Below are 16311 nucleotides of genomic sequence, written 5' to 3' on the forward strand. Positions count from 1 at the left end.
ATAGTACTAAATAAAAATTACTATGCAGTATTTTCCGCTAATGGATGTTTGGTTTTTTCCTGTCTTGAACATTAAGAAGACATAATCATGGGGTTTAATATCTTATCAATCACAAGTTCATCACAAAATCTTTAAGTTCTGGCAACAAGAGTTCTGCAACAGCAAATTACAAAATAGGTTTTCTTATTAGTTTCATTCAAAATGATTGCAGGCAATCACATTGCATTGCTGAGTTATTCCATCCGCGTGAGGCGACATATCAACTTTTGTTGTCTCAGTTCTGGAAACATTTCAGAACTTTAAACATGAACCAGTCAAATCGAAGGATGAAAACGGTAAGGTACTACAAGGTGTAACATATTTGACATCTACGCCAATACATATTGATTCCTTATAATGACCTTTTGTCCTTTTTACTTTTTACAAGTTTAGGTTTACGTTTCAACCGTTCAAGATTATAACTATCCTGTAACTGGCTTCCAGTGGCATCCGGAGGTAATCATAATCACCACCCCAATTTTCTTCACATCATCAACAAACAGTTTCTATCCCAATGTATTACTTTTTAGAATCAAACTTCTGCTTCTGATTCTTGTAATTACTCTTCAATACAATGTTGGATAATAAGAAGGAGAATAATAGGTGGTAAAAAATAGACAAGGGAATTATAAAATAATTTTCAATAATATCATTCAGAAACACATAGTCTATTTATAAGCTACTTACATAACTAAAATAAATTACTAACTTCATAATTATACTCCACTAACACAGCTAATGCTAATATTGAGCATATACTATTTTTTTTCTTTAACCATTAACCACCACTATTATGACTAATTGCTACCTCATCAACCCGCTAACTTCATCTTTAATTTTTAATCAATTATCAACAATCCCTCTTATTCAAAATTACAAACACAAGGTGTAATCTGAAATAAATAAATTTATCTCTTGGAAGTGACTTTGTCAAGATATCCACCACTTATTCATGTGTGCTGTAGTATTCCAACTCAATTTCTTTATTTGCAATTAAGTCTCGAATGAAGTGTAGACGAATATCAATATACTTAGTCCTCGCATAAAAAGTTGAATTTTTTGTCATTGCAATCGTTGCCTTGTTATCACAAAAAATATTAGTTGTATTTTCTTGTTGTTGATGAAGATCTACAAGTACTCTTCTAAACCAAACTGCTTGATATGCCGTTGTAGTTGTTCTTACATATTCTGCTTCTGAAGAGGATAGTATTGTACCAGCTTGCTTCTTTGGACTCTATGAAATTGATCCTAACCCAAGATTGAAAAATCTAGCTAAGGTACTCTTTCGATCATCCATTGAATTTGCCTAATCACTATTAATGAACCCACAAAGATCGAATTTTAAAATTTTAGTATATCAAATTCCATAATCCACGGTTCAAGCAACATAGCATAAAATCCTTTTAGCCGCTCCAAGATGACACTTTGTAGGATTTTACATGAATCTAGAAATTATACCAATAGAGAAAGCAATATCTGATCAAGTATGAGTTAAATAAAATAAACCTCTAACCAAGCTTTAAAATTTTTTGCATTAGTCTTCTTTGAACCATCTTTCCAATTGCAACTTCTCATTTATATTCAGAGGCATAGTAACTGAATTGCAATTGAGTAAGTTGAATCTTTTAAGAATATCTGTTGCATATTTTCTTTATAAGATAAAAATTCCTTCTTGCAAGTCTCATATTAGACATTCAAAAAAAAACAGATTTAATATCAAATTGATAAACATGTCATAAAAATGCAATTGTGCAGCTAATGCTAAGATATTATTATTAGTTTTTAAATCTAGAAAACAATCAAATTGATAAATAGGCCAATGCAATTGTGCAGCTAAAAGATAATTCTCACAATTTTAAATCTCTGGAGAAAAAGTTTTTTCGTAATCAATACCTTACTATTGCTAATATCCTTTTGCAACAAGTTAACCTTGTATTTTGAATGGTTCTATAGACACGATATTTTGTTTTAAATACCCACTTGAGACCGATTGTATTTTTGACTTTGGGTAGATCCATCATCTTCTATATTTCATTTTTATGGATTGTCATAGCTTTTCTTTCATTATATTTCACCATTCTTCTTTTGTTATTGCTACTTCAAAACTTATAGGATCTATAGCAAAGGGAGCAAATTGACCTAATTCATAAATTTCTCTTAAGTATTTGACCTTTATTGGAGATGTTTCATCAAAAGATTCTTGTAAAGAGGATGAATTGCTACTTCTTGAATTTGATGGTGTGAAAGCTAGTGATCTCAAAGGAGATGATTCAACACCTTCAATTGTTAGAGTTTTGTTATCCATTGAGATATGAACTCGAATCTCTGCACCTTATATATTTTAATTCCAACTTGAATCTTCATTAAAATCTATATCTCTCCTTATAATTAATTTGTCACTAAAAGGATTATATAACCGATGTGCTTTAAATTGATTGCAATAACCAACAAAAATATATATATATCATTTTAGTTTTTTCTCAAGTTTATGATGAAATTGAGATTTATCAAAGCTTATACAATATAACCAAAAATTTTTGGTGGTTTACCAATGGTTTTCTATCTTGCTATGCTTCATATGATGTTTGATTCAAGATAGCCTCTTGTTGTAGAAATATTCAGCTAGTAATTGATGTGATCATTGCTTAACCCAAAAAAAAGATTTGGAAGTCGTCTTATATTTAGCAAACTTATAGTCATTTCTACAACCATTTGATTTTTTCGTTTGACTACACCATTTTGCTTCGGTGTATAAGGTGTTGTCAACTCTCGGTGAATACGATATTCTTCACAAAAAAGATTAAATTTTTTAGATAAAAACTCACATCCTCGATCTATATGAAGAGTCTTTATTAGGTACTTTTTTGATTTTCCACAGGTCCCATGAATTTTTTTTTTAAAATTTTTAAAATTTAAAATCATCAGTAAATATCAAAAAATATTTATCAAGCGATGTATTTTTCATAGAAAATATATCAGCATGAATTAACTCATTCGACTAAAATCATTAGTAAATATTAAAAAATGTTTACTCTCACCAAGTGATATAGTTCTCATAGACCTATATATATTTCATTAATAATAGTGTGAATTAGTTCAAAACATTTAAAATTGCATAGCTCTCATCAATTGATTATCCAAATAAGGAATAAAATAAACTTTGTAAAGCAATTTTACTTTACCATTGCTAATTTCCATAACAATAATATTTTTGTCTTCAACTTGTATTTGCTTATTATCTTCAAGTGTTACTATCATCTTTTGTGATTCATCAAACTCTTTAAATAATGACTTACTGCAAGTCATATGGTTCGAATATCCACTAATCAAAAATCAAATATCATTTTGAACTTCGTTAGAATGAGAATGAACCATAAATAACTTACTTTCCTCATTTTCTTCATTCATATAATTTTTTTGTGAGCCATTTCTATAATTTTCTTTTATATGCCCAAATCTTTTGCAATCATAACATTGAACGGAATTTTTATTTCATTTTTATCCCATTGAATTGTCTCTCTTGTTTATCAAAATGACTTCTTCCTCTACCATATCCTCTACCATGAAAATCTCCTCTTCGACGACCCTTGCTAGCGAAATCTTTTTTTTTCTATCTCCCCCTTCACTTAAGATGCTTGAAATGTCTTTTCTTTGTTCTTCTCAATGGATCTATTTCACCTTGCCTCATGAGCTTACAAAGAATCCATTAGTTTATCAAAGGAGAAAATAGAGAGATCTTTAGTCTCCTCAATCACGGTTACTATGTAATCATATTTAGGAGATCAAACTTCATAAAACTTTAGAAATAATAATTGCATCAGTGATATTTTATCCATAAGATCTCATTTGACTGACAATTAAAATTACTCTAGATAAAAAAACTAGTAAAGTTTCATTATTATTCATAGTAATGTCTTAAACTAACTTCTGAAAGTTTAGTGTTTGATTGTTATCACCTTAGAGGAGCTTTGAAATTCTTTCTGCAATATTTTCCATGCTTTTTTGAAAGTGAGGCAGTTGTAATTCTTGATAAAATTATTTCATATACTGCTTGTTGAAAAATGAATAATGTTTTTAAATCTTTCTTTTTGTTCTCCTTTAATCGACTTTTATCAACATCCTCATCATCAAAGTCTCTATGCTAAATTTCAAAGATCTTGAGATCTAAATAGAGTCTTCATTTTGATACTCCAAAATTCATAGCACTCTCATTTGAAATGAGGATAGAGGTTGAGAAACTTCATTGATTGTCATTGCAAACTAGAGCACTCCAAACTTGGTGCTCTGATATCACTATTAAAAAAATTAAAAAGGAATATAATAAAAATAGATAGACAAAGGGATTACATAATATTTTTTCAATACCTTCATTTATCAACACATAACATATTTATAATCTACTTACATAACTCAAACAAATTACTAACTCCATAAATATATTCCACTAATTCAACTAATGTAAATACATTGAACATATATATTTTTTTACTTTAACCATTACTACCACTAATTACCACATCATCAATCTATTAACTTCATTATTAATTTTGAATTAATTATCAACCTACATATCATTATCCTGTTCTCCCTTGAGAATTTTGCTGTCCTTTTCACTCGCTCACATATACAGCGCATCTCCTGTCGCAGGAGAGGAATCAGAGGACACGATGAAGTCCACATCTTCAACTATCCTGGCTGAACGCCAAGCTCCCAACGAACTGGTAAATAAATGTTTGTGAATATTGATTTGTTTTTAAAAGTTTGTAGAAAGTATATACACTTTCAAAATAATCCTACAATGCTCGCTGGAAGTTGGTGGCAGATTTGAAGTGTCTGGAGCCCGCCGCAGAGGAACAGCCGAAGAAAACAACTATCAAAACAACAACGACTAAGAAGGAAGGAAGGAAGCAAGAAAGAAAGAAGAAGAAGGTAAATCAATGTATATGAAAAATGCATGAACATGAATAGGATGCATTAGCCACACAAACCATGCCGATGCCATCGTCTCGCTTTCTCGGCGAAAGAGATGGATTGAAGCGTGAGGGACACTTTTGTCGTGTTGCTACCTGCAAGGGGCCAGGCCGGGCCGGGTCTAGCCGCCTTGCCTTGTAGCATATTCCACGGCACGTGCTCCACGACGTAGTGGTCCAATAAAATTAGCCGACATGCATTCTAGTTCCGGTCCGGAGGTCAATTTTGCCATCTAATGTTTTTTTTAATCTAATTGAAAAAAAAGAAGTAAAATAAATAAAATGAGTCAATTAAGAAGGCTAATGAGTTGGACTTATCAACACATTCATTGGTTCAAAGATTCTATTTGATCAAATAATCCGTGGCATAATGATTGATTGAATCATATTTCTGGCCAAATCGATATGAAAAGCTTGATATTTGCTTTATGTGCCACCCAATTAATTAACTAGTTGATGGAGTGCTTGGCATATGTGATAAGTGTTGTGGCTAAAGCCATAGCCTTTTGCCTTTCCTTCACGGTGATCACATTGGCTCATCTCCAATGCTTTTCCTCCTCATAATGCAAACTTTTGTGTCGTAAAGTTGAGAGTCGATGGAGATGGGCACACACACACCACACCATCTTTATCACTTTAACTTAGCTTAAGATTTTGTTTCTTATCTTTAGTCGTAAAAATGACCCTCGATTGCCACTCGATTGAACAACTATTATTAGTTTGGTCCTAAGTTTTTGAATCAACCATTCATCCTTTCAATAGATCTACATATTTTACACATTTTTGTCGGTAACTTACTTTTATATATACCTTTATCATCCATTAATAATCATAGTTGGTCACAAGTTAGGTCTCACATCTCTTTTAATGCATTAATACTCAAATCACAATGCTAACAAAGATCGATGATGTCCTAACTAACTAATTCACTAATTATTATTAGGATTATGTTAATCAGCTGGTTTAACACCTTTCCCTTCCCTTAGTGGAGGTTGCTTATCCTTATGACTTAATGATTGATGAGTTTGAAAGGCATGTTAAAAAAATAAATAAATAAATTGTAGGGCACTTATCACATGATCATTGGTTAATACCTTTCTTAGACAAACGTCTAAATGAATTAATAGAATATTGTATTTATTAAGCTTCTTGTGTGTTTTTTACCAAACACCTTGGGAAAATCTTCTATTTTTTTAGTAAATTTAAATTAGTAAATGATATATTTGTAATTGCGTATCAAAAAAAAAATCATATCAGTCTATATCAAATAGTTATAATAGGCAGCACGTTTTTTTGATTCTTTTATGGTGCTGAAGTTGATTTAGAATTATATCTTTTTTTTTCTTTTTAAATATATTTCAGTGATGTGTCAATTTCAGTTTGGATGTTGGAATGTCAACGCATTATTTTGAATCTAATTCGATTTCATTTTCCATCTATTTTATGCCTTCCCACTTTAAAATTAAAACTATTTTTTTTTTAAAAAAATAAATATTATTTCATGACGTGGTCAAATCATATCAAAGTAGACTAAGAAGACTCGTTAACTTAATCACGTCGTTAATAACGATTATAGTCGACGTGGTCAATTTTGGCCGCGCGGCGTGGCCTGGCCGCCGCCGGCGACGGTCACCAAATCTGAGACCGCGGAGTTGGAATTCGACCGGTCGGTCCATTATTTTAAACCGGGCCAAACCAACGTGCGTTATTTGGAATTTATTTATTTATTATTTTGGCACCCAGAGTTTGCCAAGCTGGCGGGGGCTCCAAAAGACGTGTGGCCACCTACGCCACGTTCTCCTCCGGGCGACGAGCGGGACCGGTTTTAGAGGAGAGAGAAAGGGCGAGTCGGGTATGGCTGCGGGTGCGTTTGGAACCGCGTGATTCCAGCTCACCTCCGCCGACCTTATCCTGTTTCCTCGCACCCACCCGCTCTCCTATACACTTATCCGTTTTCCATCCCTCGCCTTAACTTTTTCCCTTCCCGTCCCTTCCCCTCCCTTCCGTCTTCGACTCCGCCACAGCTGCGATCCAAAGCGAGCGCGGTTTCCGTCTTGATCTTCTCCTCGTTCTTCGTCTGCGATTCGTTTCTTCGACGGATTATAAGCTTTGCTAATTGGTTTCTGTCCTTGCATTGGTTCCCGGTAAGGATTTCTTGTTATCGATCGATCGATCGAGTGTGGGGTTGATTTTGATTTGGGGTGTCTTGTTCTTTAGGAAAGATGATGTCGAGATCGTACACGAACCTTCTGGATCTGGCGTCGGGAAACTTCGCGGCGTTGGGGCTGGGCGGGGAGCGGGCGGCGCGGCGGATGCCGCGGGTGATGACGGTGCCGGGGACGCTGGCGGACCTGCAGGAGGAGGAGGAGCGGGCCAGCAGCGTGGCGTCGGACGTGCAGTCGTCGCCGCCGCAGGAGCGGATCATCATCGTGGCGAACCAGTTGCCGGTGCGCGCCCGGCGGCGGCTGGATGGACGCGGGTGGTCCTTCGGGTGGGATGATGACTCGCTGCTGCTCCAGCTCAAGGACGGGCTGCCGGAGGACATGGAGGTGCTCTATGTCGGGTCGCTGAGAGTCGACGTGGAGGCGCATGAGCAGGAAGACGTCGCGCAGACGCTGCTTGAGCGGTTCAAATGCGTGCCTGCGTTCCTGCCGCCGGATCTCCATGACCGGTTCTACCAGGGTTTCTGCAAGGCCAACATCTGGCCGCTTTTCCACTACATGCTCCCGTTCTCCGCCGACCACGGAGGCGCCGGTGGCCGTCGGTTTGACCGTGGTCTTTGGGAGTCCTACGTGCTCGCCAATAAGTACTTCTCCCAGAAGGTCATCGAGGTGATCAACCCCGAGGATGACTACGTGTGGATCCATGACTACCATCTGATGGCTCTCCCTACCTTCCTCCGCCGCCGCTTCAATCGCCTCCGCATGGGCTTCTTCCTCCACATCCCCTTCCCTTCTTCCGAGATCTACCGCACCTTCCCCGTACGCGAGGAGATCCTCAAAGCCCTCCTCAACTGCGACCTCATTGGCTTCCACACATTCGACTACGCCCGCCACTTCCTCTCCTGCTGCAGTCGCATGCTCGGCCTCGAGTACCAGTCCAAGCGCGGCTACATCGGCCTCGAATACTTTGGCCGCACCGTAGGCATCAAGATCATGCCCGTCGGCATCCACATGGGTCAGCTTAACTCCGTGCTTCGCCTCCCCGACATGGAGTGGCGGGTCAACGAGCTCCACCAGCAGTTTCAAGGCAAGACCGTCCTCCTTGGCATCGACGACATGGACATCTTCAAGGGGATCAACCTCAAGCTTCTCGCGTTTGAGCACATGCTTAAGGTCCATCCCAAGTGGCAGGGTCGGGCTGTCCTAGTCCAGATAGCCAATCCAGCGAGGGGCCATGGAAGGGACCTCAATGAGGTCGAGAGTGAGATCGAGGAGAGCCGCGACAGAATCAATAGTGCCTTCAGCACCGACGGTTACACCCCAGTCATCTTCATCGATCGCATTGTGTCTGTCGTAGAGCGGATTGCTTACTACACTATTGCAGAATGTGTTGTGGTTACAGCAGTCAGGGACGGGATGAACCTCATACCCTATGAGTATATTGTATGCAAGCAGGGGATACCCAAGGGTGAAGGTGTCAAGCCTGATAGCCCAAAGAAGAGTATGCTGGTGGTCTCGGAGTTCATCGGTTGTTCACCTTCATTGAGCGGTGCCATTCGTGTGAATCCGTGGAACATAGAGACTACAGGTGAAGCAATGAATGAAGCCATATCTATCTCTGATGGGGAGAAGGAACTGAGGCATGAGAAGCATTATCGATATGTCAGCACACATGATGTTGCCTATTGGTCAAGAAGTTTCATGCAAGATTTGGAGAGGTCTTGCAAGGACCATTTCAGGAGAAATTGTTGGGGAATCGGCTTAGGATTTGGATTCCGAGTGGTGGCACTCGATCCTAACTTTAGGAAGCTTCACATTGATGGGATTGTCTCTGCTTATGAGAAGGCTGAGAGTAGGGCTATCTTGCTGGATTATGATGGAACATTGGTGCCACAGACATCTCTCAACAAAAAGCCCACCGCAGAGGTTATCAGGATCATCAAAACTCTATGCGCAGACAAGAAAAATGTTGTGTTTATTGTTAGCGGGAGAGGGCGTGAAGGTTTGGAGGAGTGGTTTACGCCTTGCGAAAATCTCGGGCTCGCAGCAGAACATGGTTATTTCATTAGGTATGATTCTTCTACTTGCTTTTCTTCTGCAATATTTGTTGGGCAAATTGTGTGAATTAGCTCCACAGACAGCAATGTCTTACTATATATGATATGTTGTTGAATACCAATGGTTGTAGTTTTTCTACATTTGTTTTGTGAATAGAGTTTATTAGGATTTAGCTTTCCCAGTAACTTATGTTGCATTGAAAAAGAAGAATGGATAGACATATAGCAGAAAAACACTGTCAAATATTCTGGAATTAGCAAATCTGATCAATTCGAATAGTTGTTATTGTGTATATCTTAGAAGAGAGCTGAATCTTCCATTTGTGAATCATCAGTGAATTAGATCAAGAGAACAAATATGATGGTCTGGTTTTTAATTTGCAGGTGGAAGAGAGACCAAGAATGGGAAACCTGCCACCAGAGCACTGATTTTGAATGGATGCAAATTGTTGAACCCGTTATGAAATTGTATACAGAGTCCACGGATGGATCTTATATAGAAACTAAAAAGAGTGCCTTGGTTTGGCATCATCAAGATGCAGACCCTGGCTTTGGCTCTGCTCAGTCTAAGGAAATGCTCGATCATCTCGAAAGTGTGCTTGCAAACGAACCAGTATCAGTGAAGAGTGGTCAGTTCATTGTGGAAGTTAAACCTCAGGTATGCTTTCCTTTTTTTGTTGTATTATTGTTATGTTTCTTTGAATGCCACAATCTGAATAGCTTGTCTCGTATGGGGGCATATAAGTCCTATTGCAGTTATGAAGTTAGAACTAGTACTGGCTATGATGAACTCTTGTCCAGTTAAAGATCTTGTCTTGTTACAGTCTAACTTGCTCTTCTTGCTTTTACAGGGAGTCAGCAAAGGTCTAGTTGTAGAGAAGATTCTATCCTCAATGATGGAGAATGGCAGACAAGCTGATTTCGTGTTATGCATTGGTGATGATAGGTCCGACGAGGACATGTTCGAAGACGTCGCGAGCATAGTTTCGAAGAATCTAGTTGCTCGTCACTCGTCGATATTCGGCTGCACTGTGGGGCAGAAGCCAAGCAAGGCGAAGTATTATCTGGACGACATAACAGATGTCATAAGCATGCTTGGAGCACTTGCAGATGCCTCAGAGGACTCACCCTCCTCCCCTGATGCCTTGGACGAGCCATCCTCCTCTCCCAATGCCTCAGACAAGCCTCCACTGTCTCTCGAGTTCTGATTCATTCTTAAGTCGAAACGCAATGGATGGATCATCCGCTCTAACAGCATGCTTTTGGTCAACCAACACCGATAAACCGATAATTCTTTGATGGTTTCTCGACTCCATTGTGGATACTTCAAGCAAAGTTTCAGTCATGAAGTAGAACTGTCGAGAGAAGCCATCTGCTTGTTCCTACAAAATTTTTTTGGTGGTTTATATCTTATACATCTTTAAGTAGTTTAATGTCACTGATAAAAGAAGATTGTCTCTGCCAAAGATCAAATTCCTTTCAATCTTTTACAATAAAATTTCTGATGTTGTAGTTTAATTTCAATATACATCATCAGTTGTCATTGCACTTGAGATTGCATTCGTTTTTCACTCGAGGTTGCATAAATATTACTTGCAACTTGTCAGATGTATTTATTATTTATTTTGAAAAAAAAATGAATTTTATATATGGATGATTGGATGAATGCTAGATTACTGAAATCTGAATTGTTTAAACGAATCATTTCAATTGCAAAAAATAATGCTATAATCTCTACTCCCCTAAAAAGTTAAATTTATAAAAATAACTTTTTAGTTTTGATTCAGGATTAAAAAAATTTCTTTTATGAAATAAAATAATTATACCCATAAATTTTAATTTATAAAATATAATTTTATGGTTTTAATAATGTAAAAAAATCTAGATTTTAAACGCCCTGAGAACAATTTAAGAATAAACGATGTTTTCAAAAATAGAAAGACCTTTTTGATTTTTACCTAAAATTTAAGGAAGATTTAATATTAAAAATTATTAGATAATAATGTTTTAAAAAAAAGGGGTTGGGGGTTTTTTTAATAAGAGGGGAAAAAAGTAATTGCAACCTTAAAAATACCTGAAAATTTGAAAAAAAAGCAATTAAACAATAAATAATTCCCCCCTAAAAACCAAGTAAAATAATTATAATTTTAGATTTTATTTAGAAGTTAGTAAACTCATTAAAGATATAACAACAACAATCAAATTTTTATCTATTATATATGATCGATTATATGAATCATTATATGTCATTGGATTCTATCTCTTATTATATAATCATCTATGTCCCCGAGGTAATGGTGCAACGGTAGGACATTCGGGTTGTGACCTAGGGACCCGCGGTTTGATCCCAAACTACGGCGTATTTGCAAGAATTTTCTTTCAAATGGAGAACGTAATCAAAGGATGCTGTACATCTGGATTGACCGCCGTATGCGCTTCCCGATTTACCCTGGTGGTCGGTGGAAAACTTCTGTGGGACCGGACCGGCCACCACCAGTGATTGAGTCCATAAGACTGACTGGGATTTATCATTTTTTATTATATCATCATCTGTACTTAAATAAATTTTATCTTATTTTATAATTGCTAATTAATTTTTTTTTATCTTCCTCTTCCATTTTAAACGTCTCTTAAAATTTTTTCTTAATAGATGCAATTTTGACTTTCTCTCTAACTCTCATTTATTATTTTATCGATCATCACATGTCCACACATTTATCTTAACATCTTCATCTTTATAACTCTTATCTTCTACTCATATGATCAAGTCATAGCCTAACATTCAGTATTATATAACATAATAGGTCTAACTATCATTTTATAAAAATTTTCTTTAAGTTTTAAAAGTATTTTATGATCCCATAAAATATTGGAAACTCTTCTCCATTTCAAAACTCATCAGATCAAAGAATTAATTCTAAATTTAAATAACAGAAGAGTACAAAATGTTAATTTGAAACAATTCAAAAAGAGAAGAAAATCTCATATTAGTTAAATTACTTTAATATTAGTTAAACATTACCAATTTTAGTTACCTCCAATTGTAATATTATTAGCCTGGCCATCTAAATTTTATATAAAATTCAACATATAAGGAAATAATAAATTAAAAATTTGGAAAAAGAGGAAATTAATGATTTGAAGTAAAAGGAAAGAAGTGATTGCAATTTTAAATTTTAAAGAGAGGTAAATGATAAAATGTAAACTTGACATGTAATAATTAATTAAAAGAGAAAATTAAAACGAAATTAAGTAGTTCTAGAAGAAAGTGAATTAAAGATTAAATTAAATTAAAAATACAACGATTTATCAAAAGACGCATACAAATTTAAAAATTCTCAAACTAAGCATTAGGACTTGAAATTAGTGTAATCCAAGTTCTTTGATAAGTAGTTTTGGCTAAACCCCACTGATGGATCTAAGCTATTTGTATTTCTCTAAACTTGCACTCATCCGATAAAATTGAGTAAGAGGAAGATAAATATGATGTTAAACCTTGATTTTGATCACGGGTCTGATAGGGGGTGACCAGATCTAACTTGGGCTTGATAGATTCTGATCAAGGGCCTAGTGTGGGGAGACCAAGTCTAAATTGAGCCCGATATGAGAGCATATCAGACCCAAGTTTGGTTTGATCTCCCCACACCATGCATTTGATCAAAACCAATATTTAATACAATATCTACCTTCCTCTTGCTCAACCCTACCAGATGAATGCACGTTTGCAGAAATTCAAATAACCTAGGACCATCAGCTAGTTTTGATCAAAATCTGTCAATCAACGTAAAGAGCTTGAATTATACCCATTTCAGGTTATGTGAGTTTTGAGGTCACAAGGAGTTCAAAGGTGCCTTTTATTACTTATTCCGGACTCCTTAGAGATGCTCCAGTATTAAGTATTATGTTAACTTTCAACCTAAGAGTTCTAGTTGAAGAGTTTTTTTTTCTCTTTGGCACTATTAAGGAAATCCAAAAACAATAAAATAGTGCACATTTTGACTCCTTGACACTTTAGAAACTTACAAGACTTGGAATGAATGCAATCAAAGCGCTTTAAGTCGATTAATGAGTTTTGATCGAAATTCACTAATGGATCTAAACTATTTGGATTTCTATGAATTTACAACCACATGAAAGAGTAGAGTTTAGAGAAGATAAATTTGATATCAAATCTTGATTTGTAGTTAAATTAAAAAATAAATAAATTCAAATTATATAAATCGACATGTGAGAGAGGAAGGGAGAGCGAGATGTTAAGGTTCCATACTTACATGCATCTAAACTACATAAATAATTTTTATATTTAATGGATAGATAATTATTTTTCATGAGTGGAGAGAGAATAAGAGAGATGTTGAGGTTATATTTATCCAAATAATATAAATAATTTTTATATTTAATCTTTTGAATGTGACATGCTTTGGAAATAAACATGTGGAAAGTTAATGTTGATGGGAAGGATAGAATGGGAAGTCCATCGTCGTAAATAATGGCGTAGGTACGATCTTTAACTGCTTTAGACTAAATTATGAAAATAATAATACATACATATGTATAATGAACATTTAACAAATATATAATATTTAGATACCAATATCCTTTTACATAGTTCAAATTTCATATAAAATACTTCAATATCTACTTAAGTTATGCTTGACGAAATTTTAGAATATAAAACTCGTTTATTACTGATTCTAAGTCTATTTTCTCAAACAATTATCGTTCTATGTAGAGAATCATACAATCAGAAAGTAAATTATCATCCATTTTATTGCAACGTGCCATTTTGAGAAATTTTATAGTTGAAAAGACTCTCTCTACTGTTGCAATTGATACAGGAATAGTCAATACAAGACGAATTAATCTCTGAATTATAACATAACTCTCAACCTTTTTGGTCACAATCATTTATCTATGTAATGCAGAAAGAGTAGAAATGTTGAAACTCAAGATCACAAACTATGTCAAATTGATAGTGTTCCAATTTGGGCTCCTCAATGCATCGAATGGCAAATAAAAGAAAACTTTTTTTTCCTTTCATTAAACCACGTGAGTAAGATTTTTATTAAATTTGGGTTGTATTGACTTTAATTGTTGATCTGCATTGGGTTCTAAGCTATACTGGATTGGATTGACTCCATATACCTTAACTCTAACTGTTGGACTGCACTGCAAAACAATACATTTGTGTCAATTGTTAGGCTACCAGTGCAACCCAGCACTAGCTACGCCAGTGATCGTAAAGCCATGCGCCTTTTGGTCATTTTCAAAATATGATATTGTGATTTAAGAATTTCTTAAATCTACATGCGCCCTTTGGTAAATCACCGTTAAAAATATTAACAAATTAACTTATATAATGCCTAGCTTGTCATTAGTACTTAACACTTTATTAATTGGATTTAGGTCCAAGAAATAGTTAAATTGTTGCACTCTTTCTCATGGCCCATCATTAACGTTAACAATAATGATTAGACCATAAGACAGTGTCAAACGAGAATGTACAAATTCACATGCCACAATTTCATTTTGCCCCCCACAACTCACTGTTTTTGTATAAATAACCTTAAAAGATTATTTTAAAAAAATCGGTCATTTATGTTAACTAAATTAGTCTTTGACCACGATTATAAAAAAAAGCCAATGGGCAAAAATCAAAAGACACCTCATATTTTTGATATCATCAAAAGAACATTTTATATTGAAAAAAAATATCGAAAAAGTGTTTCATCCTAATTTATTTCTAAATTATCATTTTTTTCTAAATTTGTTAACCAATATTGTAGTATGATGGATAAAAACTATTATAATATTGAGCAATTTTAAAATTTTAACCAAAAAATTTGTGATAATAATATTGAAATAATTTTAATTAATATTAGAGTATTTTTTATCAATGTTAAAGAAAGTTTATTAAATTAGAATGTTTTAATTAACATTGAAATAATTTGATGGATCTCTAGAACAGTTTGATTAATATTAGAGTATTTTTAACTAAAATTAATAGCGTTGGACTAGTTTAGTAAAGAGGGATATTTTGAGATGAAAAATTAGCGTGGAAAACTTTTTAAATATAGAATGTCTTTTTTGATGATAATAAAAATAAAAAGTGCTTTTTAAAATTTTTATCCAAACTCAAAACCTTTAGGAACATTTTTATCCAAATTAAAAACTCTTTTAGTTTAGTGTCCTAAAGAGTTCGACTAAATTGGATGATAATTGTATTAATTTGTATGCAATAATAAGAAATTCTCTAACTAAAAAAATTATATTTTTTAATTAAAAAATAGATAAAAGTAAGAGGTTGGAACTTGCGAACTGACTTTTTTTGAATATTTTATTTAATGGGAAAAAATAGAAAAGGCATGCAATTGAGACCTCTCTATTTTAAAAAATTACGTGGAGGGGCCTCATTTGGAACAGTGCCAGCACGTGACGCCCAGACTCACCGAACTCGAGACGCACGCGCCTCGATGTCAGTTTCGTGCACCAATAAAAAATGCTCGAGAAAATTCCATTTCGCCCCCTTTAGTTTCTTGCGGTTTCGGCGCTGACTATATACATCATCCTTGTAATTTAGCATTGTCTGGGCACTTTTGTCGAAGATTGCAAGGTGCGTGGTGAAATAGTGCCGGGACCACGGTGCGGGGATTCTGTCCAACAAATGGGAGCCACGCATTTAATTCACCAAACAGGGCGTGCAGATCGGGTTAATAATGGAGATTTGGATGCCTCTTCCTATAATTGGCAAGCATTTATGGATTTATCCAAAAAACCATTGGCATTTAAGGCAAATTACATTTGTAGATCGGTTAAAGGTGCCCATGGTATTAAACCCTAATTCTAATTTTCTTCTTCCTACTATTCCATCTTTAATTTCTATGATTTATGCTTGATGCACAATAATGCTTAAGGCCGTTGTAAATGAGTAAAATCAAATTAAATTTTGTATTATTCAAGATTATTTAATAAAGTAATCAAGTCCAACTAAGTCAATTTTAAAATTAACTAAGTTATTAAAATCGTTATTTGTTTAGTTTATTTAGATGCTATAGAGTTTTTAATTTAAATTTATTTGATGTC

The 16311-nt window shown here is 35.0% G+C and overlaps 1 protein-coding gene across 1 annotated transcript; it reads left to right on the forward strand.

The window, feature by feature from the left end:
* Positions 1 to 6985: 6985 nt before the first annotated feature.
* LOC141828169 (putative alpha,alpha-trehalose-phosphate synthase [UDP-forming] 7) lies at positions 6986 to 10876 on the forward strand. The gene is made up of 4 exons (XM_074715540.1): positions 6986 to 7153; positions 7227 to 9240; positions 9613 to 9886; positions 10080 to 10876. The coding sequence occupies exons 2-4, from the start codon at positions 7232 to 7234 to the stop codon at positions 10434 to 10436; spliced, it is 2640 nt and encodes an 879-aa protein (XP_074571641.1). The 5' UTR covers positions 6986 to 7153; positions 7227 to 7231; the 3' UTR covers positions 10437 to 10876.
* Positions 10877 to 16311: the final 5435 nt, after the last annotated feature.

The sequence above is a fragment of the Curcuma longa genome, chromosome 4 (assembly GCF_044706935.1).
Source record: "Curcuma longa cultivar G26 ecotype Majalengka, Jawa Barat chromosome 4, ITB_CL_G26_1.1, whole genome shotgun sequence".
Lineage (NCBI taxonomy): Eukaryota > Viridiplantae > Streptophyta > Magnoliopsida > Zingiberales > Zingiberaceae > Curcuma > Curcuma longa.

Excerpts from the sequence above, each read along its gene's own strand:
- LOC141828169 (XM_074715540.1), top strand. The coding sequence starts at position 7,232 with ATGATGTCGAGATCGTACACGAACCTTCTGGATCTGGCGTCGGGAAAC. Across the intron at positions 9,241-9,612 it reads GAACATGGTTATTTCATTAG|GTGGAAGAGAGACCAAGAAT; the intron begins GTATGATTCTTC and ends TTTAATTTGCAG. Across the intron at positions 9,887-10,079 it reads TTGTGGAAGTTAAACCTCAG|GGAGTCAGCAAAGGTCTAGT; the intron begins GTATGCTTTCCT and ends TTGCTTTTACAG.